Source organism: Nilaparvata lugens, chromosome 2 (assembly GCF_014356525.2).
Source record: "Nilaparvata lugens isolate BPH chromosome 2, ASM1435652v1, whole genome shotgun sequence".
Taxonomy (NCBI): domain Eukaryota; kingdom Metazoa; phylum Arthropoda; class Insecta; order Hemiptera; family Delphacidae; genus Nilaparvata; species Nilaparvata lugens.
This window is the reverse complement of record NC_052505.1, coordinates 22,873,905-22,901,666: the sequence shown is the minus strand read 5'-3', so window position 1 is coordinate 22,901,666 and position 27,762 is coordinate 22,873,905. Positions and strand designations below refer to the sequence as shown.

The window sequence follows — 27,762 nt, the reverse complement described above, 5'->3', positions numbered from 1 at the left end:
ATATATAGATATGTAGCTCTACAGGGTTTGATAAGCAAAAGCTTATTTTTTCAATCTTACAAGTTCAAACTGAGACTGGGATGGGACCGAACGAGTAAATTTAATGCTTGTCTGAACATTGATTAATAAAAATCTGGATAGAGCCAGTTTAAGAGCTCTTAAGCCACGAGAACCAACCTTGGATACTAAACATACACTTTTGAAAACATAATCTACCATGCTTCTCATAATATGTCGTGTTGCTTATGTTGTATGTTTCAATTCGTGCTCAAGCTCCATGCTTGTTAAGTCTCACCCCAGCCTTTAACTTATCGAAGAAGGTACTAGTATGATATTAATAATAGTATAGAGCATTCATAATACATGTTTATCATGCATAAAACCAAACATTTGTCTTATAGTTTTCTAGAAATCGTCACTTCGATATGCTAGCGAATCAAACTTTTATCACAATCGTGAATGTACTGTAAACTAGAAGTGAGTACCCACTGGAACAAATAAGTTTTATTATCACTACTTTGGCAATTCTACATTGAATTTGTGAATTTATGCTTGAGAAATAGCACTGCCTCGACAAATCATTCCCATCACCAGGCATTACGATCATTGTGTATTGTTTGGATTCAACGTTTCCTTGAAATTTTTCACGATTACATTTCTCTATTTGTTTGGGAGTTCAGCAGCTTCTTCTTTCAAAATATTTTGATACACAAATATTTTCCACTTATAGACTTCTGGAATCTCCAGTAGACATAACAGCTAAACAAGTAAACCAGTAAACGAGTGACCATCGAACGTGAATACAGTTCTTCTCGCTCTAGTAGAGAAGTATTCACAAGTTGAATCCATGGTGAATTTATCACCAAGCTTTCTCTACTGAAAAAGAGTTCTGTCCCAGTAACAACAAGTAAACGACTTGGACATGCGTTGAAAACTTTTCAGCCACTGATTGATTGATTGTTCGAGTCTAGAGAGTTGAGATTGTAGCACTCTTCGGCAATATGTGTTTGGACACATACGGTAATATGTAGGGTACAAACCTGCCTTTCATAAGTATCGATAAGGGTGAGAACAGAACAAGAGTAGAACTGTGAGAGAACGGGAGATGTCTAGGTGAATTGTAAGACCAACATGGAGACGAGAGAGAGGTTTGAAGTGAACAAGAGAGTAGAGTGTGAATAGCCATTGAGGGAAAAATGTTTGAAGGATAGTATTGTGAAGAAAAAGGACGGAAAGGGGTAATGTGAGAGAGAAGTATGAAAGAGAAATGGTGTGATGAAGAATGCTAGAATGATAGGATAGGGAAGGTACTGTGTTAGAGGGAGAGGGGATTGGAAGGGGGGAAATGGAGGGAAGAGCGTGAATGAACCAGTGGAAACTCGCCCTAAATCTAAAGGACAAATCAAATAAAAAGTTCTCCTCCATTCTCTTTAGCGTCGTTCGTTCTCGCCACTCGCCATCGGACATAGATCTGCATTTAGCAGTGCACCGACCTCTTTTCCTTCTGCCTCTTTCACCTCCTCTCCTTCCATCTTCCTTCATCTTCCAGAGACCTTCTTCGTAACTTCCTTTTCAATTTTGCTTTCCATCAAGGAGTATAGCACTGAATAGACTGGACTTATCAAAAGCCGGCTCTGGTCGTTTATAGTGGGAAATAAGATGTGGTCCTACCATTGGCCTATCCTCCACCTCCTCCTCCTCCTCTTCCTCCTCCTCCACCTCTTCCTCCTCCTCGTCAACTCTCTCACCGACCTATATTCTCGTGTCATCTGCTATTTTCTGTAGATTCTATGAGCGAGGATAGATACGAACTGATAATAAGCTGTACTGAAGGTCGTTCCTTGTATTACTTGATAATAAGCGATGCTGCTCGTGGTTTCCACTTTGTTTGCTCGTTCCCTTGGCACGAGAATATAAGTTGGATAGGAAAGAGAAAATTCCAAGTCGCTTCCCAATTATTAGCTTCGTCATTATACATTGTGATTTCGCCTCTGGTGATTATTTTCTATTTTTAGGGCAGAAGTGGTTGAGTATCTCCAAGGAGAGCAATTCATCAATAGAATTATCAAGCAATATATATATTCATATTTTGGAAGAAACGTTTTCTATGGTCACAACCACTCATTTATTGAACTATCTTGAGAATTCTTTAATGTTTTTTCCCATCACGAACTGCTTATTATTAAATAACTTTTTGCTATAAAAAAGAACGACTAGCAGTCAGATTTTTCACAAAAAAATGAATTTATCTCTCACTGTGACAACGAAATCTTTCGGCAGGTCCGCCATCAGGTTGTCAGGTTGGGTGATAAATCTGACTACTAGTCGTTCTTTTCAGTAGCAAAAAGTATCTTGAGAAGTTGATTTCGAATGTTACAACATTATAAAATATCTCTACGCAACATTCTAGGACCAATCGAAATTATTGATCATTGTCAACAAGAATCAACAATCAATGTTTGATAAGATATTCTATTCATTATGAAAGACAGTGGAAAAGTAAAAGTGACAACAGTGTTATCTCATATTTTACACCGACTTTGAAACTTGAATCTCACTTTCCTGAGTTCCATTTGCACTTGAGTTTTTTTTCAAAAATTAATGATCTATTTCATATTTAATTAATTTCTTTATAATCTTGTTCTACTTGATATCAATTTCAGTGGAATTCCATTGATCAGTTTATAAGTGTTACCCGTGCTCCGCAAGCGTATGTTTACAGTAAAAATAGATTGGATTAGGTCTTATATTATATAGTTCCATGCTTATTATCAACAACTGTGATAATTTTCAAGATAAACTATTTGATTTAATTTGATCTTACGTAAACTGTGTATCACGAATTAGAAAAAAATTTTTTTTTTAATTGTAACTAACCGATTCATAAAAATGAGAAAAGGTCTATAACCATCCTTGATAAATTAGAAATCTTTATTGAAAATTTCAAGTTAATCAGCTCAGTAGTTCAGACATGATGATGCGTCAAACATGTATTTCATATCCCGTACATGCATATGATTATTCCTTCCTTTACATTATAGTATAGATCAATTCTCTTCTACACACATCATGTACTAATGATTAGATTTCTTTTGGCTAACATAATTAATAATTATTGCAACCAAACTGTGTCGCGTTTATCTGATGTATTCGATTAGAATATAAACAGATTTGATAACCATTTCTCAAAACATCAGCAACAAAATCTTCTGCAAAAAAAGAAAAACACCAGGTCCTGATTGATTTTGAAAGGCATACCAATTCTTAAACCAAATTCAATAAACCCCCTTCAATACTATCATCAACATTTTCAACCAATGTCACAAAATCACTCCCAAAAATCCAATAGTTTGACTATTGGAAATTTAGTTATTATTATTATCATCAATAATCACATTATAATATGTGAAGAGCCCATATTATGTCAGGAGTCCAAAACTTATAGTTGCCTTTTCATCAATTCATCACCTGAAACTCTATTTCAACTTAGTGTCCGGTGGCTGTTACAGATCATGGGTTTGATATCCATTCTGACATTCTTTGTTCTATCTGTAATTCACATTATTCTCAAGCTTGTCATAGAGATTTATGTAATCTGTGAAATCCATGGACTGTAACTACTGGTCGACCACCCAGGTACAGCACATATAATTTTGAAAGCGTAATAGAATTGCTAGTATAGCTCAGAAGTAGCTTAGAAAACTCATTAAAAAAATTTATTATTAGCGGATGCCTAATGTTCAGCAAAGTATAATCCACCTTAAAACGAGCGACCGACTGGGCTGCTATCTAGTCAGTTGCGGGTTGATTGGAAATGAGGTTAGTTGGCAGCTGTTAGGGAGCCGCCTAGACATCGAAATCCGATCGGCGAAAAATTTGGACCGCGCTGCAGTCGTAAACGATCGCATAACAGCAGACGTTCGGGAGTCATTCCGTTCTTAACGGCTTTCTCTGCCTCAAACGAATGGCACTTGGAGAGAAATAGAGAAGCTTTATGCTCTTCATTTACTCGCATACTCAGCCCGGATCGAATAAAGTGAGCCGGGCTCGAAATTCTAGATTAAATATCTCTCAGTTGAGTTGGAAATTATTCGAAATCTCTTCTGTGAGTGCTAATTGAGGCAGTTTTCCAAGTGCTGGATGGGACCGACGAGTCGCTGATGTGAATTGAACGGCTGTCATTAAGCTGGTTTTGGACAAGTTATAAGTCTGAAACGTTTATGAAGCTTGCCGAAGCTGGTTGCCAAATGATTGAATGGAAAATCTGGTTTGATTTGTTTGAGATTCGTAGTTTTTTTGCAACTAAATTCAGCCTTTTGGAATGGAAGTATTTAGTTGTTTGTAAGCGAATATTTTTTAGTTTTCCTGTACTTGTCCACTTTGCAACAAAGCCTCTCATCTTAAATGACGATTATCGTCATTACTATATACATATGACCACTATCATCCGTATACAAGACCTACTGCTAACTATGAAGATCCTTCATTGATATTTCAAAGGCACTTTCAACCATCACACGATAATATGAATTTTTAATTGTTTCTGCTGTTTGAATAAATCAAATTGTAGTTAAAATTTCGATTCAAACTTATTCTTTCTTTTTCGTTCTTTTTCGAATTCCATCTCAAACACATATTACCGCAACACATCTCATTCAACTAAACCTTCTTTTTCTCACTTCAAAAATAGGCTCCTTTTCCTTCCCTGCGTCTTCCTCCTAAATTACTGAACCAAGGCCATACTGATATTGAAACATATCAAGTTGTAAACCGTCAATCAAACTACGGCAATCGGTGGCCCATAGCTCCTTGGACAGGAGCTTGATCCGAGTAACCCAGAAATCAGTTGATTGGAAGTTCCAGGAACAGTCGCAATAATGTTAACCAAACTGACTTTAAATCGTTATTGAGGATAACAAAGCCAGGAAATCTGGAGGTGGATGACACAACAGTGTTGCCAATAGCAACATAGACCACGAATCGAAAACTCACTACGCTCACCTGTATCGTATATTATACATAGGTATAGATAAGCTATAAATGGAAAGGTATATATAGTCTAAACAGGATTTGGTGAGTGGTACCCAAAACGTATCACTTGTTATAGCAACAGCGACAGCAATTATATCAGCCCTGTCGATCACAGTCAACCGAACTGACTCCAGGAAAACGCCAGATCCCGGCAACAGCAAATAATAATAATTCCAGGTTGAATGTAGGCACCCTCATTTAATTGGCTACAATTCTGTCTGCTTGGTGAGGGAGCGGGGGTGGCAGTATTCTGTGCCGAAATCCGTCCTGAGGGGCCTCTAGCCCCCCTTTTGTTACCACTGCCTATGCGAACCCTCACCTTCTCCCTATAACCTACTATGTAAACCCCCTGCACCCTTTAGGACCAGGCAGCCGCTAGGTTAATGAAGGAACAGCAGCTATAGCACCCACGTGACCTCTTGTTGTTGTTATTGTTGCTGTCGCTTAAGCATTCAAATTAATGAGGGATGAGAGAGATAGATTAAGAGGGTGAGAATGATGAAGAGAGGAAGAGATAGAAATAGAGAGTGAGAGAGAGAGAGAGCTAGTCTCAAGCGTTGAGACCTGCAGGAGGAATGACAGAGAGAGTGTAACAGAGTGAAAGAGTTGAAGGAATTTGAAGAGAGAATAAGTTGTATTCAATTACAACAACAAGTCTCCTTGAGTCTCATAAAACCAGAGACCATACTTAGAAAATGAAAGGATTGGTAGCCTGGTAGCTAGCTGCTATAATCGTTCTTATTGGTTCATGTAATTGGCAGCTAGGTAATCCAGGTACCGATCAGTATCCAAAGCTCGCTAAGCGAAGAATCAAATACATCAAGTGGATGAGGTGTTCTGTGTTACATATTTTGTAGATAATAATATAATATGTGTTACATAAGATAATAATAAATTATGTGTTACATAATCACATACATGATTGAATCAATACTTGGACTTTATTCAAATGAGTTCATGAATCAACAATCAAAAGGTGAAGTGAATGGAAGCAGAAAACTCAGATGCTTTCTTATGAGGAATAAAGAGATATTATGTGAACGGTGGACTTCATTCTTGTACACATTTAGGCAAACTCCACACACTTGATATCAAACGGGCACAGATTATCACCTCACGGACTTCGAATTAACATTCCAATCTATAGTTGGTTGGAAGTTTTTTGACATATCTGTATCCAATCGCTAATCCTTCTGATTTATATATTTGGAATTGCGAGCACGAATTGGAAAAACCTCTTGGTAACATACTACTGGATTTTTCAATTTATATCTCAGGAAATCATTGCTCCTTATAAACTCCATAAAAAATAACAGTCACATCTTCTCCCAAAATTCGATTTATATGTCATTTCAAATGACTAGAATATTTGTGGATTGTTCAACTTGCTAGGTTGAACCACAGTCTACTCTGAGCAGCATAATACAAATTTGCCACTTACATAATAGCAACACAGAATTTCATAATTTAGACCCAATAACACTCACTAACGGTTTTACCTTTGAACACTATGATAACAATTTCGAGCGAATAACTTAATATAGAAAATTTATTATCAATATATAATATATTATTTCTATAACAATAAAATATATCATAAATTTCGACTATTTGCACCCTCAATGTCCGAGCAGCTGTCAATCTGGAGAATAGGAAAATAGAAACAAAAGTTCATTTTGTAGAGAGTATTATAATCTTTGGTTTCGAGGTTCTCATCAATAATAATATTGTTACGATCGTGTCTCTACTATGTGATGTACCAATGATCGTACAGTCCTCAAAATATAAAATAAATTTGTTCATAGGCTAGTACAAGAACGGAATAGCTCCTATCACCGTAGAAACATATAATCTTATCTGAGGTCGATAGACGATCGCTATCTAACTTACCAGGCAAGAAATAAATAAATCTGTAATTGTATGCCTTCCAAAAAATTAGTCAATGGAAAAAAACCATATATGTCTATATGCCTTTGGATTAGAACAGTAAAGTTATATTTGAAGGTTAGTTTCGAAATGAAAACATAACCCCGAAACAAACCAAGGCTAGCTCAGTAACAAGTAGCAATTGAGAAGGCAGTTCAACTAAACATCGATCAAAGAAATAATATATTATTAAACTTTTCATTTTATACTTTCGTTTCTAGGCCAAATAAGCCCGAATATTTATTTATTTAAACTACAAAGAAAAATATACTTGTTGAAAATATATGAACAAACTAGCTTAGCCATATATAACGTTTGAGGGTCGATATACTAGCGTATAAAAAACAATAAACAAAAAAATAGGAAGAAATATTTATTTATTATGTTATTCGTTATTGTTATAAACATATATATCTTTGTCTACTGTATCTTATACTAGCATGTCTATGTTTTATAATCATTAGCTGTTCATTGAAACCAATTTAAAAGTATATCATCATAGACAAATTCTATTATTTATGTATTATTATAATTATAAAAAAACTATATAATAATTTGGAACAACTTCGAACCAGGAATTTCACCATATTTAAAGCTTTAAAGTTGGACACAGTGACACCACCCATTCGGCGTATTGGTTACGTCACAGGATCGGACCAATCCCGAATTAATATGTAAATTTGGCAAGATAAAATTTGGAGAAGAAATTGAAGTGAAAATTGGAAGAGGAAGACTCGAGGCCATTTTGCAAGGATCATCGGTAGGAGGCAGACCTAGTCCACGTACCTAATTGTTTAAAAGCTTTAATTTCTGTTTCATGTAACTTAATCTTCGTTTTCTGTTTTTTAATAAGTTGTTCCAAAGTTCCTATAATAATTGTGATATCAAGATTTTAAATTTCATTCAAATAAACCCCTAAATTATATCAGTGAAGTCTGTTCAACATTTTTCGCCACGTGGAAGGACCCAGCCGGAACGATATATTCTACGGCCGAATATATTTCGAAAAACCAAAAAACGGAAACAAAAGTCTACGTAAGTTGTCGAATATAAAAGGGGATCCCCATAAATCTGCAAAAATTGTACAGCGCATAAATTCGTTCAGTTAGAAAAGTCATGACTATAGTTTTAAGGGTACAAAAACTTATCATAATTAATTTTTATAATATTAAATACATTTAACTATCCACGCTGTACTTAGCTAAAAGGTCTATTTTCCTTAGGCGAAACCACACCCTGAGAATAATTTCAATTGTTAATTTATTCTATTTTCTGAATCACTATTTCATATTAACTTGTTTTTTCTTGTTGAGCTAATTCAGTTTATGACCCTTTCCAAGGGCTATTATCCATTTCATTTTGTTTAATTGAAGAATACCGAACTTTCTATATAATATTTATAAATTAAAGATTCAAATCTACTATCAACCAATATTTATTTTGTATCTATCGAAAATTATTATTCACATAATTTGTTCATTAATTTATTCCATATTTGCTGTAACAGTTTATCTATCAGAATATATCCATATTACCGTTTTGTTAAACTGGATTTACTTCATTTTACCTCCAAATTCGTTCTTTCTCGACTGACACACATTGATCATTCAGGACACGTCCTGTTTTGCAATAGTCAGACAGTAGCGAGTATAGTATCTATCATTAGACTATTATCTATTCTGGTGGTAAGTGGTGGTAAGTGGTGGTTGTTTTTCTTATCAAGTAATAAATTCTGTCATTGGGAGTATCCCACAGAATCAAATAGTAAATCGACTCCCACCGGCCTGCTACACCGAGGTGAAGTGAATCCCGCATCATCAGCCGATCAACGTTGAAAAGAGAGGTAATAGATCGTATAGACAACGTTAGAATTAAACTCGGTACTCGAAATATTTACTATTTTGGTCCAGCACTTCGCTACATAACCTATAGTATTTATCAGAGACCTGGTTCGCATGGATTTGCCATTCTACCTGTTGTTTCATACGGTCTAATATCTTTCCAAATTACGGCACAAGTATTGGATTCTGGATATATTGGTCATCACTTGGAGAAAAGGTTCACTCCAAAGTTACTATCTCTGTTTGATCATAGTGACAACAGGATTTATTTTCAGCAGATTCAAGTTGCACTGTATTTTATTATTAAAGTGAATTTAATTCCACCTCACTATATTATAGCCACCTACCATATTAAGTTAGAGTCTCAGATCCCTTACTTCGGCTACCTTTGTAGACCGACAAACCCTCTGTTGTGCAAATTAACTTTTTCAACCTGCCACATCCATATACTAGTCATTCTGCTTCGATACATCGATTTAAGTGATATCGACAATTCGATTAAACAAACATCAACCGATCTAACCTACAAATATCTATCATTGAATCATAACCTCAAATATTACAACCGTTTAATCATTTTATTTAATCAGACTATTCTAATCATAAATCACTTATTCATTTTGCGTCCTCTTCTTTCTACGGAACAAAACAGTGGGGCATTAAACGTTGAGGAATATTGCCCATGATTTATGATTGTAGTTTTGGTTTAATTGGTAAGTGTTTATAATTATCAATTTTAGTGCATGTTCATGCCCCTCCCAGGAGCAGAACTTGACACATGACGCTTCAACGTGAGGCCGATATTTGACAACTAGAACTCCTTTTCGACTGTCATTTTCCTGGCTGACACCTCACAGCAAAATTATGGTTACTTCCTACTGTGCAACTGCACAGCAATTTTACACAGTTTCAATGGAAATTGTTAAATCTTTGAAGAAAATTCAGCATCTCAACAATTTCGGATACAGTCGAATTCCATAACAAAATCAAAGACAGTATATGGAAAGTTGGCATAATATACTCAATGAAACCACAAAAGGACAAAGTTATTGCACAACTCTGACACACAATTACTTAGAATAAAAGTAGGAGTGCGAATATAGAGATCTAGTTAGATAAGTCCAAATTCTGGAATATACAATACAAGATAGTTAATTTCATTAAGAGAAAAAAAATTCAAGATAAAATATCTAGATCTTCACCATAACAGTTACATTTTGAAGCTGAATAGATTATGGGAGAGAGGGTGTTGGAATGCGGAGTTGGGGGAGGCATCTTTGTCTCGGTCTTGAGCAAGAGAGAGAGTTGGGTAAGAGTGCCACATGAACTTGTCAGGAGATTAGTAGAAGCAAATTTGTTGAGTAGTTGTGATTTGGATGGAGGATTATTGTACGACTTGAACAATACACATTGGTTTTTCGTTTTATGGAAGAAAAGTGGAAAACTCTTAATTGCAAAATGACACATATACCTAGCAGTATACAAATAGAAATCCAAGTACCCTTTTTTTAAAATTCTATAGAAAGTTGTGTTAATTGTTTTTTTTTAATTGGTTTATTTATTTTTCAATTACTTGATAATGACATCATAGCCGAAACATGTCGTAAGTAAACAATTTTAAAAAAGATTACATAGATTTCTATTTTTATTTTTTTTTCAAGAGTGGCCCTAACGAGAAAAGACAGTATATTTCAACTATGCTAGAAAAAAGTAATTCCTTAGTATCCTGACATCAATGAAATACATATGATTCACGTCGATTCACTTCCTTCAAGCTACGTACAGACTTGAGCAATAAGAACATGCGCATTTCACTTTCTACTTTTTACTTTCCTTGCCCTATTACCATAGGTAAGGAAAGTATTGCTTTCCGAAAAAAATTAAGGTACCCGAATTTCCAAATTTCTATACGTTTCAAGGTCCCCTGAGTCCAAAAAAGTGGTTTTTGGGTATTGGTCTGTATGTGTGTGTTGTGTGTGTGTGTGTGTGTGTGTGTGTGTGTGTGTGTGTGTGTGTGTGTGTGTGTGTGTGTGTGTGTGTGTGTGTATGTGTGTGTGTGTGTGTGTGTGTATGTGTGTGTGTAGGTGTGTGTGTGTGTTAGTGTGTGTGTGTGTGTGTGGTGTGTGTGTGTGTGTGTGTGTGTGTGTGGTGTGTGTGTGTGTGTGTGTGTGGTGTGTGTGTGTGTGTGTGTGTGTGTGTGTGTGTGTGTGTGTGTGTGTGTGTGTGTGTGTGTGTGTATGAGTGTATGTGCGTCTGTGTACACGATATCTCATGTCCCAATCAACGGAATGACTTGAAATTGGGAACTTAAGGTCCTCACAATATAAGGAACGAACAATTTCGATCGGATGCAATTCAAGATGGCGGCTAAAATGGCGAAAATGTTGTCGGAAACAGGGGTTTCCGCGATTTTCTCGAAAACGGCTCCAACGATTTCGATCAAATTTATACCTAAAAAAATCATTGATAAGCTCTATCAACTGTCACAAGTTCCATATCTGTAAAAATTCCAATAGCTCCGCTCCATCTATGCAAAGTTTGATTTTAGATTCCCAATTATCAGGCTTCAGATACATTTAAACAAAAAATTTCAAGTGGAAGAGATTGAGGGTAAGAATCTCTACAATTAATGTTCAGTAACATTTTCACCTAAAATTGAAAATAAGCTTGAAGTTCGATAAAATAAGATTATTAAATTGCAAACTGTTGGCAACTGTTGATTCTATTAAATCATTCACTATGAAGAGATAGCAGACTTCATGTGTCTGCAGCGTTATTGTCCTGTCACCAGCTGGATTAGATCTTTGAAAAGTAGACTAATCTTGAGATGCGCGGAAACACTAGCGTCAAGTGATCTATTTTCATAACTGCAAGGAAAGTTGTGTGAGTGCGCCACACCAGATTTTTTCGAAAAGTGAAATGCGCGTGTTTGTGATGTTCAAGTCTATATGCACCTTAATATGCACTTCAGCATTAGTTAATGTGTCTTGAATAAATTGATTGAATGGAACTGCCCGCATCACTACAAGATGAACCATCTCTTGATTGCAACCTCTTATTACTTCACAATATCTCAACTTTCCAGTTCTATTTTCGGATGTTTGTACCACGAGTCTCACCTGAGAAGTAGTTTAGTCATAATCGGATGCCTGAGATTCAACTGTCTTTTTACAAGACGAGTGGAAAATGATGAGGGGGGAGGCAGCCTGCTTTCACAGGGTGTCAGCTAGAGTTGAGGCAAAGCTCTTTTGTTCTTATTGTATTCTAATGCCTTAGCTTCACAGGGAACTGCTTTGTAGGCAAAACAGTCAGGTTGGCTGCAAGGCAAGGTTTCAGCACTGAGTGAGCCATGCTTGTACTTAGTAATTCATCATTCTCTTGCTCATTCACTCTGTCAGTTTATCTTCTACTCACCTAATTCTGATTCTCATCCTCCTTCATCATCTTCCACTTTTCTTCTCTTCTTCTTCTTCTTCTTCTTCTTCTTCTTCTTCTTCTTCTTCTTCTTCTTCCTCCTCTTCTTCTTCTTCTTATTCTTCTTCTTCTTCTTCTTCTTCTTCTTCTTCTCTTCTTCTTCTTCTTCTTCTTCTTCTTCTTCTTCTTCTTCTTCTTCTTCTTTTCTTCTTCTTCTTCTTCTTCTTCTTCTTCTTCTTCTAATGAAATCAGGTGAATTGTATAATGCTGAGCACTTAAATAAAATGTTTTTAGATCTAGAAGGGAGAAAAATGCTTGCTTTGAGTTGCACCAATCAATATTAGTACTCGACGAAGCTTTCTGTGAAATTAGTTGTTTCAAAAATTAATCCGCATTTTCCTGAAAATCGAGTCGCAAATTCTTATGCAAAAAGCTATCCTACTTTCTCTCATAATGAATGAGTCAATTTGACAATTAAATAAAAAGGGTAATTTTATCAAAGTGAAATGTGATTATTTCTAACAATCAAACAATCATTTATTTACAAAACATACATAAAAATGTACACGAAAACGTCAAAAGTAGAACTAACTCAAAGCAAAAGAGAAAAAATGATAGTTTAAATTCATTTTTACAGTAAACTCGCTTATACTGTAGCATGCTAAATCTATCAAATATGCTTTCAACAATTCCTTGAATTTCGATCTATCACTCTCATGCCTTATGCTACCTGGAAGACAACCAATAAATTATATTCCCATATACGTTGTTCTTTGTTTATATTTTTCCTTATTATGTATTTTTTTTATATTTCTTGTGTTGTAATTATGTATATCTACTTGCCATGGAAATTTGGATTCTTTAGTTTTTATATATAATATTGTTCTATAAATGTACAGGCTGTTCACCGTCATGAACTTAAACTCACTGAACAATATTGCTCGCATGATTGCTTTCTATTAAGATTTAGAATCATTCTTATTGCTTCTTTTTGTAGTAGGAGTATTTTATTCAAGTTTGAGATGCTTGATCCTCTATGTATTTCAACTCCATATGAAATGTGGGAATGGATTATTGCAAAGTACACTGCTTTCAACGTTTCTAAGTTGGAAATTTTTGTAAGTCGTCTCAGCGCGAAAATAACTGAGCTTAATTTTTTACATACTTTTTGTATGTGAACGGACCAACTAACTTAAGGGTGTTTTCAAGATCCTGAAAATCTATTGATCTATCGATTGACGCTTACTTAACTTTTGTAAAAATGCAATGAATGCAGTGAAACTTATGTTGAATTAATTGTATATACTTTTTTTGATTGAATAGCGATCGATAATTCAAATTATGAATTTTATATTGTATAGTAATTATAAAGTATGGAAATTCTATCTTCGAATAATTTATATTCACATCAAATTGTAATAAATTAATATTTTATCAATCTATAATTTATCATCCATGAGCCGTATTGAGTGAAAATTCTCAAGCAATAGAAATATCTTACTTCGAACCTCACTTTAAAGTAAAGCTGTCGTTTTTGAATATGTTGAGTTTGGATTATTAATATTTGCCATTATCAATTGAATAGGAATTGAAGTAATTCTCCATTAACCTAAAAAGTTTAATATTCAATATTATAAAGGAAATTTCCATTACCTATTATATTAATTTCCTGCGTCGGGGTTGGGGATCCCATCGCCCGATTGCTTCATGCAACTGCAGACACCCACTCCGGAGCCCTTCCTCTCTTCCTTTTGCTCCGGAGACCTTTCATCCTAGGGCGGCTGTTTTTTCCATTGACTTTGCTTTTGAGCCGCCCTCTCTTATGTGCGTGATGGTGGGGGCGCCCCGCGTTCACCCACCATCCGAAGAGTCACGCACAAACTTCCTTTCCTATCTGTCTTCCTTGACAAACTCTTAATTTTTCTGATTTTCTCTTAAAACTGCTGCCTTGTAGAAGGGTTCTTTGGAACACCAAAGGCTAAGGGAGCCAATCCAGAAAGAAAAGCAGCCTACTTGAAGACTTCAGATAGCGGCCCTATCAATGAGATAGTTGAGTGCGGGCCAATAACCCGCAATTTTCGAACTACAATTACTAAATAAACTGAAACGAATAGCAAACGGACGGAATTACGGCGACTTTTGGCTTGAAACATGAAACAAAAATTGGATTTTGGAATGTTAGGACTTTGGCAGAGATGGGTAAATTGAAACAGGTTGCACAGGAAATGAGAAATTATAAGCTAGAAATATTGGGACTTAGTGAGGTGAGATGGTTTGATTTTGGAGAGTTGAAAACAAGTGATGGTCTGATCTTTTTTTATTATGGTTTGCCAGAGGAGAGTGGAGCGGTTCACAGGGATGGGGTGGTAATTCTTCTCAATGCAAAAGCAAACCAGAGTCTAATGGATTGGAAACCTGTCTCTGAAAGGATTATAACTGCGCGAATCAATAACAAAATTCGAAATATTACTGTTATACAACTGACAGAGGTATCTGAGATGGAGAAAAAAGAAGAGTTCTATGCTTTGCTAGTAGAAACTGTCAAAAAATCTCACAAAAGAGATCTTCTTATTATAATGGGTGATCTGAATGCTAGGGTTGGTTCAATCGATGAAGGTGTAGAGCATATCATGGGAATCCATGGTGAAGGTCAAGTAAATGATAATGATGAAAGGCTAATCAACTTCTGTGATGAATATGATGATCTTGTCATTGGAGGTACAATTTTCCCTCACAGAAGATGCCATAAGGTTTTATGAGTTTCCACAGATAATGCAACAGAGAACCAAATCGACCACATAGCAATTAGCAGAAAATTTAGAAGATACCTTACAAATGTTCGTAACAAGCGAGGATCAGATGCAGGAAGTAATCATCTTCTAATAGTGGCAGAATTTCGTATGAAAATTATGACATGTGCTCAGAAATTTGCGAAAAGAGGAAGAAAGTTTGATCTTGGGAAGCTACGAGAGGACAGAAATAGAAATGACTTCAAAATAGCTTTGAGGACCTACAGATGGCACCCGATGTAGATGCAGCATGGGGAGATATACAGGAAATACTCACCAAAACAAGTAAAGGAGTTCTTGGTTTCAAGGACCCACAAAAAAAGGAATGGATGTCAGAAGATACATGGAGGGAAATTGCAAGGCGAAGAGAGCTGAAAGCAAAGATCAATCAAAGCAAAATGAGACAGCAAAAGTCCCAGGCAGAGAGAGACTATTCTATATCAATGAGGAATGTGAAGAGGAAAGCCAGGAGGGATCAGAGAGATTGGAAAAACAAGCAAGCGTAGAAAGCAGAAGATGCTGCCAGGAGAGGAGATCTAAAGGAGCGCTGTACAGTACCATCAGACTGCTGGGAAAGAATGGCTTTCTTGAAGAAGTATTGAACAGAGGTAATGCAGGTGCGGAGCAGGGTTTTGTTCAAAATGGAAATATAGCTTTTGAGATAAGTGTAGATCCACCAATAAGGAATCAGATCATTGAAGCAATTGAGGCATTGAATGCTAGGAAAGCAGCTTGAATTGACAATATCTCACCAGAAGTGTCCAAAGTAGACCCAGAACTGACAGCTGAGATTTTGGAACCCCTTTTGAAGATGATTTGGGTAGAGGAAGTAATACCCGAGCAGTGGAAAAATGGTCTAGTTGTGAAAGTTCGAAAAAAGGGAGACATCACAAAATGTGACAACTGGAGATGGAGAGGCATTACCCTGCTGTCTATTGTGAGCAAGGTGCTGACCAGAATAAATCCTTGGTAGGATAAAACCTTCAATTGAACTACAACTGAGAAAAGAACAGGCTGGATTTAGAGAAAACCGTAGCTGCATTGATCTCATCAACACTCTGAGAATCATCTTCGAACAGAGTGTAGAATGGCAGAGCCCCCTATATTTAGCTTCTATCGACTTTAAGAAAGCTTTTGATTTCATTGACAAAGAATGCATGTGGAGGATTTTGGAAATATATGGCATTCCACCAAAGATCTTGAATCTAATTAAGGGCTTGTATGATGGTTATAAATGACAAATAATTCATGATGGTGTGTTATCAAACCCAATTGATGTAACATCTGGTGTAAAGCAGGGCTGCATTCTGTCACCTATACTCTTTGTTAGTGTGCTAGACATTGTTATGAAAACATCACTGAACAGAAGGAGAAGAGGTATTCAATGGGGGATGCAAAACAGACTTGAAGACTTGGATTTTGCAGATGACCTATGTCTGCTGGCACTGAGTGAGATTGCTAGAAATGTAAGCCTGAAGATTAATGAGGCAAAAACGAAGTCAATGTTCATGGAGTGGAAAGTTTTGAAATAAATGGGAGGAGAATAGAGAGGGTGGACTCATTTGTTCATTTGGGCAGCATGGTAAATCCTGAGGGAGGTGCCGAGGATGATGTCAAAACTCGCATCAGAAAAGCAAATGGGGTCTTTCCACAGCTGTATACAGTATAGAGGAACAATAACATGTCGAAACAGACGAAGCTACGAATTTTCAATTCAAATGTGAAGTCTGTCCTCCTCTACGGTTGCGAGACATGGAAGGTAACAGCTGAAATCCGTAAAAGAATCCAAGTCTTCATCAATTGGTGTCTGCGAAAGATTGAGTGCGTGTGGTGGCCAGATATGATTTCAAATGAAGAGCTCTGCCACAATACAGGACAGATGCCCATAGACATTCAGATCAGGAAGAGGAAATGGAGGTGGATAGGCCATGCTTTGAGGAAAATAAATATCATGCTTTGCAGTGGAATCCTCAGGGGAGAAGAAAAAGAGGAAGGCCTAGGATTTCATAGAGGCGAACAGTGGAGAAAGAGCTTGGCAAGGTGGGAGAGATATGGCGAGAGGTGAGAAGGATGGCAGATGATAGAGAGGGATGGCGGCTATTTGTGGATGCTCTATGCTCCAACTGGAGTAACAGGAATTAAGTCAAGTAAGCATTATATTAATTTATAATAATTATCACCCTCTTTATGGTTCAAAGTAAATTAGAAATACATAAAATGAAAAAATAATGTGGTATGTGAACAAACCTTTGCTATTGTTGTGCGGGTTGCATACCTTGGCGCCTGGTTTGTATATAGACAGTACAACATAAAACATCCAGTAGTGAGTTCCACACGAAAACTATTGAAAATGAATGTCACATCATTCAATATAGTTTGGAATTATCTTGAACATTTGATTTCTGATAAACCAAACTTTTTCAGGAAAGACAAAGTTCAACTCCGCTTGCTTTGGTAAATTTTGATGTCGCCTTATTCAAGAAGCAATCAGATCCAAGCGGTGAGGTTTGAGCTCTGTCACAATTTTTTCAAAATTCCAGTCAATTTTTTCAACGATTGAAGCATCTTTGGCTAGAGGGAAGTACCAAAAAGCGATAACAGAGTTTGGTATTGGGTTTTTTCCTAAATACAAATCGCCTTTGCTCATCCATTTGGGATTAGCTCTGTGACGTCACAGTAGCGATCCCTTGAGGCGTATTTGCATAGCGTGCTCCATTTAGCTTATTGCCGTTCGCGTCTCATACGTGTGCTACAGCTTGGTCTATGTCCCTGGCAAACATTTAAATTCAATTGCTGTGTCATTTCCACAGGTGCTGAATTCATCCTCCACTTTTACTTAGTTTTCTCTTACTCAAAATTTCCCACTTGCTTTGATCCTCTTTCAACCACTTCTCGTATACCTCATGTATTCACTCCTATCTACTTATATCTACTTCTTTCCCCAATTCTTTTATGAACTTCTATTCTTTCTATTACTCTATATCTGTCCGTCCACTGAGTCTCACACGATGTTTTGTGATCAGACTAGAAGAATGGCTATTATTACTACTCAACCAGCCTTATAGCGTTCAATTAAAGCACAACACGGAGACATGGAGCCAAAACATGAATATCCTACCGTATCTATCATTATATACCCGTATGGATATTTCCTACTCAGACTTGAAACCTTTTTTCTGGAGTTTGTCATTATTGAAATGTATACTGTCTAAATTTAATTTTCAAAGACATTGATTGATGATATCAATGGACAACTTCTATCATTTCATGTAATAGTACTAAAGTATCGTACAGCTCGTGTTGTATTTTGTGAACAAAATATTTTTATATTTGTATTGTAATTATCAATAATTCACTATTTTTAAATATTGAATGACAACGGATAATTGATGGAACGTTTTGTATAGAGTAAAGGAATGGTTTCAGAATATCAATTTATTGTGAAGCAGCCAATACGATATTGATTATAGATATTAATACCAAATTGATATTGCATATTAATTGAATCGTACATGTCATAAAAATAACTTTCCTTTCCATGTTGAACACAAATTCCAGCTAACGAACAGTTACATTCAGGACCACATCACTCAATTATTTTGACTGAACAATGAATGTTGCTGTTGAACTAAAAGTGTTTTTGTTCTTCGTTTTTGGGTATGATGATTTAGTTGGAAAAACATGAATATATGAAGGCCCAATCAATATATTTTTTTGTTGATGACTTTTTCTAGTTCGTAGCAGTTTCACTGTGTCTATCGTATCTCAGACGAGAACCTGTGTTATCAGGATTACAACGATTGAGTGCAATGTGATTGGTTAGCAAGGTGATTGATTGCAGGTATCGTGGGTGCGTCGTCGCGACTGGCACATCCTGACGTCAGGCGTGCTCACTTACACCAACGACGAGCGCTTTCAGGCCGTACACGCCGACAACACCGAAGACTGGAATCTGCAGATCAAGTACGTCCAGAAGCGAGACAACGGAACTTACGAATGCCAGGTTAGACTCTCATTATTGCGTCTATTCTCTGATAACGTTTGTGTGTGGAAAAGTAAATTCGTATGGATTTGTTGGTGATGAGTCCCTTGCGGGAAGGTCCCAGCGCCTGAATATATAATTTAAGCCGTCAATGAGCCTTACGACTGTCATAAATCAGCCGGGACCGACAGTATAACGTCGGGAGTGATCTGCTTAAAAAACTTTTGGTAAAAAAAAGTAAATTCGTATGGCTTTTGTTGGTGGGGAGTTCCCTTTCGGGAATGTTCCACCGCCTGAATATATAATTTAAGCCGTCAATGGGCCTTACGACTGTCATACTTCAGCCGGGACCGACAGTTTAACGTGCCCATCCGATAACACGGGAGTGATCTGGTTAAAAAACTTTTGGTAATGGGAGGGTTTGAACCCGGGATCTCTATGCTGCTACGCAAGCACTCTATCGCAAGCATTATGTGTGTGGAGACTAATAACATGTTTGTGTGGAATTCTCCTGACAGAATAGGAATTGCTAAGTACGTATAGCAAAGAACAAGGTACTGCCGTTGATAAATGATCGCATCTTACAAGGTTCCCCATTTCTAGAAGTGATTATTCGAATAAAATAGACGAAGAACAAGGTACTGCTGTTAAGGAATGATCTAATTTTACAAGGTTCCTCATTTCTAGATGTGATTATTAGAATAAAATAGACGAAGAACAAGGTACTGCTGTTAAGGAATTATCTAATTTTACAATGTTCTTCATTTCTAGAAGTGATTATTTGAATAAAATGGAAGTTCACTGATTTTTAGAAAATTATTTTTGGAGAGTTATGATTTTAAAAGGTATCCATGATTATAGAAGTGAAGGTTTACACCTCTGAGTTTTTTTTTCTCTTTCATTACAGTAGAACACCTAAATGAAGTTGTGTTGGATAACAATGTTTTTTTTAAGGGACAAAGTTTTATTGAGTTTCATAATGACATAATATTATTACAGTATTTGATATTATAATTATGGAGATACCGGTTAAAAAGTTCTCACATAAGACCAACACTTTACTTTTCTATTGTGGTCTAACTGATGAGATTCTCCGAAATAAAATGTCATTGAGACTTACTGGATAGCCTCAGGGGACATAGTCACAGAAGTTCATTACTACTCTACAAAATAATAAAATAATTCTATGTGAGTAGAATGAGTGGAGACTGGATCCCTAAGCAGGCCTTATTGTACACACCAGTTGGGAAAAGGGATAGAGGACGTCCAAGGAAAATATGGTCCGATAATAATAGAGATTATGAGGTTCGGAACAGGCAATGATGCCTAAACCGTGAAAGGAATAAGAAAAAGAAGAAGTAAAAAAATAATAGGCATAGATTTCATTTTAACAACAACTAAGTTGTTGTTAAAATTGAGTTGTTGTTTTCATTTTTTCAACAACTGAGTTATGATTCTACATTGGAACAATAAAATGGTATGGGCGTATCTGCAATAATAGTGATGGGGACAAAGTCACAGATTCAACAATACCCGCCCAGAGATGATGTGAGAATAAGTTATGTGATGTGCGCTGCAACTTTTTGTCAATATCGGCATGTCTGGTCTAGACTAGTGGAAATTGGTTGATGGGTTTCGCAGCAAGTTTCGCGCCACGACCTCGAGACCTTTTCCAGTTTCTATCCCCTGGATGGACAGTGACAGCCACTGTATAATAAGTTTTATTTTTCTGAGAAAATATGATAGCGCCATGTATCATGTTGTGTCTGGGTTGGGATAAGGGGGAAGGAGGAGTGTATGGTGTGCGTGTGCTCGGACACATTCCCCTAAGAAAATAGACAATGGGGAAAATGGGACAAGAGAGGAGGGAGAAAAAGAGTAAGAGAGGAAAATAAAAAAGAAAGAATGTGAGAGGAAGGTGAGCATGTAGAAGTAGTGACAAAAATGAGGAGTTGAAAAGAGAGAGAAAATAAGAAGAGATCTGAAACTTTTTGTGAGATCGAATGAAAAAGATAATAAAAATATAAATGAGATGGAATAAGTGGAGAGATGGCAATGGCCGAATGTATAGATTTTTGAGTGATAGTCAGGGAAACGTGGTGTGTAATCAATAGTTATAAGTTATTCATTTATGCCACTTTCACATTTTTGAGTTATACTCCAATTTACAATCTAAACTGTAAAAAATCACGGATTTCAAATACAGTGACAATGTATTTATTTATTTATCAATTTCATTGACATTCAAAAATGATTGGGAGAAGACAACAGGCTTAGCCCAAAACTGTCTTCCTCCCAAATTCTTATGAATAAAAGTTTCGAAAAAATAATGAGGTTATGATTCAACTTTTCACTTCAAAGAGTACAATATTCACTTCAAAACTAATGACTAAACTAAGAATAATAAATTTTGTTAAATTATGATTCAACCTTTCACTTCAAAGAGTACAATATTCACTTCAAAACTAATGACTAAACTAAGAATAATAAATTTTGTTATCATGTTATGATATTTTTAATTATTAGTAGTATTATGTTACTCAACTGTGATGTTAAAATAATTATTTTTTATCGGACAGTCGGACAATAGGTTTTGTTCATGTATTCTGTAGTTAACGAGTAGTTATTTGTATATCTAGAGTGAGAAGTACAACTTTTTCTCCCTGTGGGAAAAAGTTTGAAGCCCGAGGCGAAGCCGAGGGCAACAGTTTTCCTGAGGGAGAAAAAGTTTTTTTCGCTCGTGATGTACACAACATTTTTCCTCCATCTAAATATTTTTATAGGAACTGCAAATAAAATAATTTTAATAACTTACGTTATTAGTGAAAATGTTCTCTAACAACATAACCTAAAATCTAAAACCTAAAAACCGGACGTCTGATTGGCACTGCCGATTGCGCTATCTATCGGCAAAAGTTGTAACAATTATCAGCTGACCGGCTATCAAAAATGGCTTAATCCAGTTCGCGCGTTTCATATTTGAATTGCAGATGAAAAATATTTGTTGGCTAGTATTTTGAATAGAATGAAATATTTAAAAAATGTTTGAATTTTTAATATTAAGTATGTAATATCATACAAACATATATTTCATGAGTTGATTAAATTTCTGGTTGTGGTATTGAATTCAGTTGTCTCAATGACAGACAACTCTATTTTGCTTCCTCATCTGAGATTAGACCTTCTAACATATTTCAAATGTAAGTTATTAAAATAGAGATGCTTCCCATGTTATTCAAATGGAGTTACTTTCACTCTCTAGGGAGTTTTTGTCTTTTTTCGTCCCGAGAGCGAAAAATTGACACTTTAGTATTGTGTTCCAGGGAGTAAAGTAAGCACTTTAGACAGTAGCTGGATGAAAAATATTTTTTGTAACTTGACTAACCGTCGAATCTAAAACTTCTACTCATTTTGGTTCAAAATAGATTTCAGCCTTCCACAATTAGCTGCTTACGAGAACAGTACGATGATACACCACACTCGATTGACGTGGACATGACAATGGCTATTGTATTAACAGCGGAAGCCAATTTGAGTGATCAAATTTTGAATCACCCGCCACTGTAGTTCATTGAATTAGAAAAGCACGCGGCTGTCATAGATTGTGCATTGTCAATTATTGGATCCATATTCAATATTAGACCGGGCCCTCATGAATCGTATAATTTCAATTCGAATTGTGAATTGGATCTGAGCATTGTTCAGAGATGTCTTTCACTGAAAAGTTAATACTCTATATAAAACAGCTTTTTCCTTTTTCGATTCTCTCGTTTCCATTGTATCAATTATTCATATTGCATTTCATATCTAGACTTTTCAGGAAAAGTATTACATACTTGTTTTGCGACTATCTCAGTATCACAGTCTCAGTAGTAGGCTGTACTACTGTCTCCTATGAATACGGACTCCAGATAAGACACAGCTGAGTCGGGAAAGGCACTATTACACCCTCGACTAAATAAATTATTATTATTAGCTTTTCATACGCTGCTTCTGGAGGAGTCATGTTGATCATATCCACCAATCGCATATTTTTGCTCTAGACTTCATCTTATCCCATCACCTATCAACAAAAGCTTAATCGACCAAAAAAAAAATAATGAAGGCGTGTTTTAAAAATACTATAATGAATTATACCGCATTCTGTTTGTGTGAGTTGTAGCCTATGCAAGTTATGGTGAGCGTTCTGTTCTACTTCAACCCCATCGCCAATATAAAATAGGAGACATAAATGAGCGTACAGACTTGAGCACCGCCACAAACACGCACATTTTGCTTTTCACCAGCTGATGCTATACTCATTAATTTTCAACGTTTCTGTACAAAAACAGAATATAATCAGCATATCACCAGCTGATGAAAAGCGACGAAATGCGCGATACAGATAATGAGTATCAGCTGGTGAAAAGTGAAATAAGCGTGTTCGTGGCGCTTCTGTACGCACCTTTTCTATGCCCATCTGCATCTGCTATGCGCATCTGTACGCATCTTTGTTATGGTTCTTCAATAATTTATAAATCATATTTTAATGTTCCAAGGTAGACTATTGTCATCTCTATGCGAGTGTATTATATATATGTAGAAAGGTAACATATTTTTGTTAGCCCATATGATTTTTTCAATTCTCATAATGTATTCGATGAAACTCAGCTACAGAATATTCTTCCATTGGAGGGATGCTACTCACCTGCCTCACGTAAACCTCGACGAAAGTAGCCTCAGTCTGCATATTATGAGGCATTTTCGTGCATTCACCTCGGTGAACTGATCCCATATGCAAATGAGATTTCGGCATGAATAAGTTTCGAGAGTGGAGGCTGAGGATGTGTAACAAGGCCTGAGTGCGTGCAAAACAAGATAAAGCTGATGCGTTTGAAGTTTGCCAGTACGACCAGCAGCGGCCCGAGGCGCCTGTGTGTGATGGGTCATGGACGAGTGCTAGCCTTTCAGCCTGCTTCTCTCACTCAGGTTGCCGTTTCAGAATATTTCAAAAGGAGGCGGCCACAGAGATTTTTGGAGGGAAAAAATCTGTGGTGGCAGATTGCGGCAGTATGATAGAGTTGATGAGATATGTAGGAGTAGCTGTAACCTGCATGAACATGATTTTTTTCAGGTGTAGCTGTAGATATCAAGTTGTAAATTATTTGTTGGAGAGAATCCAAATTACAAATGAGAACAAGGGAGAAGCAGAGAATAAGGGAGGAATACATACACAATTATACAAAGTACATGATGGTATCACCTGTATGATAACTGTGATAATACTGTATAATAATACAAAAAATTTCAGGACAATTAAAAACCAAAAATATCTCATCGCATCCACTAATTCACAGTTACCGGTCGTGTGATGATTGGGAGGATATGAATTAATTCATTTATTTTTTCATCAAAAACATATACAGGAGAAAACTTCACAAAAGATAAGAATATGCTATCTCACTCAACTAAAACTTATACATAACTAAATACATAAAAATACAGGAACTGCTAATTAATTCATTGCAAATAATCATGAAATAGTGATGTAATAATCCTTCTTAAATGGTCCTTCATAGTTCTTACATAATCCTCCTTATTATGGTTCATGATTATGCTCCTAAGAGTACAGAAGGTGATGAAATAACACCGACGAAAGGAGAATTCTTCCATATTAATATTATTTAATATCCTTTTCAAGTCGACTATTTTTTGTTGAACCACCGTGGATGTAACAAATGTTTTACATTACAGTATTATATCATCTATATTCAAATTACATTCAAACTCCACATTGTGATTAATAATTTTTCATTTTTTGTGAAATTCGTTGAATGATTAGCTATTTTGTCATTTATTGCAAATTGGAGTATTAGTATGAGCCAGAATAAAAACTTTATTTATTATATATTTAAGTGCCCCCACACAGGGTTGCCTATAGGGAACACATATTAGAAATTAGGAAACAATATTTTATTTGCTTTTTGAGATGTATTTGATGATGATTGTTTATCAATTTTTTTAAATAAACAATATATTGCATAACTTACATGAATAAATATCTCAAATCTAATCTAATTAGTGTGACTAGATGCTCATAGATATAAAGCAGTCACTTGTTCTCTATTAAATTTATTACTATTATTATTTCGTTCCTTAGGAAATATCAGTAACTCATTGATTTAATCTAAATCGTAAAATCTACCAGAATATATTTCCTCTTGGAGCACTAAAAATCATGGGATGTAAGTTGAATAAAGTTCAGCGTTCCCAGAGGTGAATAGCGAAGAACTGTGTTTATTAATAATTGAGCAACTAAAACATAGTACTAACAGTACTGTACATTTGTACCGGAGTAATCTTGAACTTTATGGCGATCGTATCTTACTTTAGTGGTGCTTAAGTCACTATGAATGTACTGCAAATAAAAGGCAGGGATGGGGTGGAGTGGGGTGAAGCCGTTTCAAAATTTATATCCAGAAATATCATTCGCACAATGTGGCTTGAGACCAGTAGACTGGAAGCCTATAGATAAGAACAATTCTTCAGGGTGCTTCATGTTCTCATGTAATAGTATGGAACAATGATGTATATGAGACTCCCATTCATACTAGAATCGTAAAGTTTCAAAAATGGATGAGTAATATGTATAATTGTAATAGAATTTTCAATAGTATTCCACAAAATTTCATCACATCCAGGCCGGTTGGGCATGTTAAAAAACTTGAAAATTGGATCCGCTCCGATCTAAACTCTGTCATGTCTCTTATTAACTGAGCTCAGCACTTATATTTTTTATTTCCATTAATTTTATCTTCATGCTTTTATATCAAGTCTTCTTCTTCTGCACAACTTCATATCTTCTTTCGTACTACCACATTATTATACCAAATATTTAGGTTTTACATTGTTATACTATGGAGATCTTCGAGTATATCTTCAATCTAAGAATCTTTTTTGCTAAACATTTATGTAAAAATCTTCAACACTCGGCCTCTGCGCACAGGTTTTTCTACCTTGCAGGGACCCTCCTTATATATTATACAATTACTAATTATAATACCTACTGTATATATAACTATTAAGTGATGTTTATACTTTAAGTTTTAAACTTTGTAATTATCATTAAGGATAAAACAATTTCAATTTGAATTTGAATTTGAATTTGAATCAATCAATCAACCAATTCAATTTATTTATCCTTTTACAACATAGTTATTGTACAAAGTAGTTATGAAATAAATAACTTAAAACTAAAACAAAATAACTTAAAATAGCAGGTTAACAAAAACACGGAAGGTCCCTGCAAAGGCAAAGCCTGTGCGCAGGGGCCGAGTGTTAAAAAAACTACAGAACCAAAGTGAAAGCATAAAACAAAAATATAAATTATAAGTATGAAATTTGTATAATAAAAAATCTCGAGAATACAGACAATCAACAAGGAATAATGAACTTATTTAAGAGTAAAAAAGGTCATTATTTCTTGTTGATTGTCTGTATTCTCGAGATTTTTTACTATACAAATGTCACAATACATCAAATTCTGGGTTACACTCATCTGATTAGTCAATTAATATACGATAACTAATGACTACATAACATAATGGTTATTTTTAGATTGATATCGATTAATTTGCAGTAATGGAGTTTCGTGTAATGAATTTCCATGTCTTTACACCAGTTTCATACTTTATCATACTCCTTGAATGTGATCATAAATCTTATCCCAAAGCAGTATCTCCTTCCAGTAAAGTAGGAAAGCGCTGAACCAGCAAGACCGCTGACCGCAACGATTTCACTTGTCATCTTGTCAGCACACTGAACTTTGACAGGGGGGGACACGTGGTGGAAGTTTGTGAAAACTTCATGAACTTCTCAATAATGAAAAATCGTCGATTCAGTCTTATTTTTAGACAGTTACTAAGATGATATTACTGAACAAATCAAAACAAAATTTTCAACAACTTTGAGGTCGTTCACCTATTATTCTCAGCGCTTCAGCGCAGCAAAATCAGCGCTTCAGCGCAGCAAAATCAGCGCTTCAGGAAAGCTTATTTTGTAAGATAGTTAATACTTCAAAATGTGTTATCAAAATAATCCGGTATGATATAATAGTGATGAATTATTTTAAGATATTGTAAAATATATTCACTTGTTCTACAAAATTCTAAACATAGAAAGTAATTATTTATTTATTGGATAGAGCAAAGAATACAATAGTTGGAAAAGAAAAACCAGACTATTGCACAAAACTTATTCTATTTCCTGATTTTGTCACAAATCGTCCAATTATTATGTAGGTTTTATCCACTTCAATTTCAACACCAAATCTTCAATCTGAAACTATAAATAAGAATAAAATAGAGAATTTCAAATTTAGATAGATTGATAATAAACATAAAACAAACTTTAAATATTCACAAATTTTGAGCACGAAAATTTCACTTTCATCATAGCTACAACAGTGATAGTAGCTTTGGTTATTCGATGAACCTCTTTGTCATACTTTATTCTGAAGTTGATTGAATACGTCCTTGTTAACTTGAAAAAATCTATTCTACTTCGTAAAATCAAATTCCAGCCATTGGCATGCGCGGATATCGGATTGGCTAAATATTATTACTGAATAACTATAAGAATAATGTATGAAATGTAATGTATCATTGTTTATGATGAACTGGAGAATACCTCCTTGGACCTGTAGTAGTTTCTAGATAACCTTCAGTTGAGAAAATGTGATGAACAGCAGTCAAACTTGAAGATTTAAAAAGAATTTTGTCAATGCTCACTCACAATTCGT

General features: G+C 35.6%; 1 protein-coding gene across 1 annotated transcript in view; it reads left to right on the top strand.

The window, feature by feature from the left end:
- The window catches only part of LOC111059708 (hemicentin-1), a 217,880-nt gene that overhangs the window by 86,926 nt on the left and 103,192 nt on the right, over window positions 1-27,762 (top strand). The window contains exon 4 of the mRNA XM_039420821.1: window positions 18,843-19,004. Coding sequence (XP_039276755.1) covers window positions 18,843-19,004 — 162 coding nt within the window. The remainder of the gene's footprint in view (window positions 1-18,842; window positions 19,005-27,762) is intronic.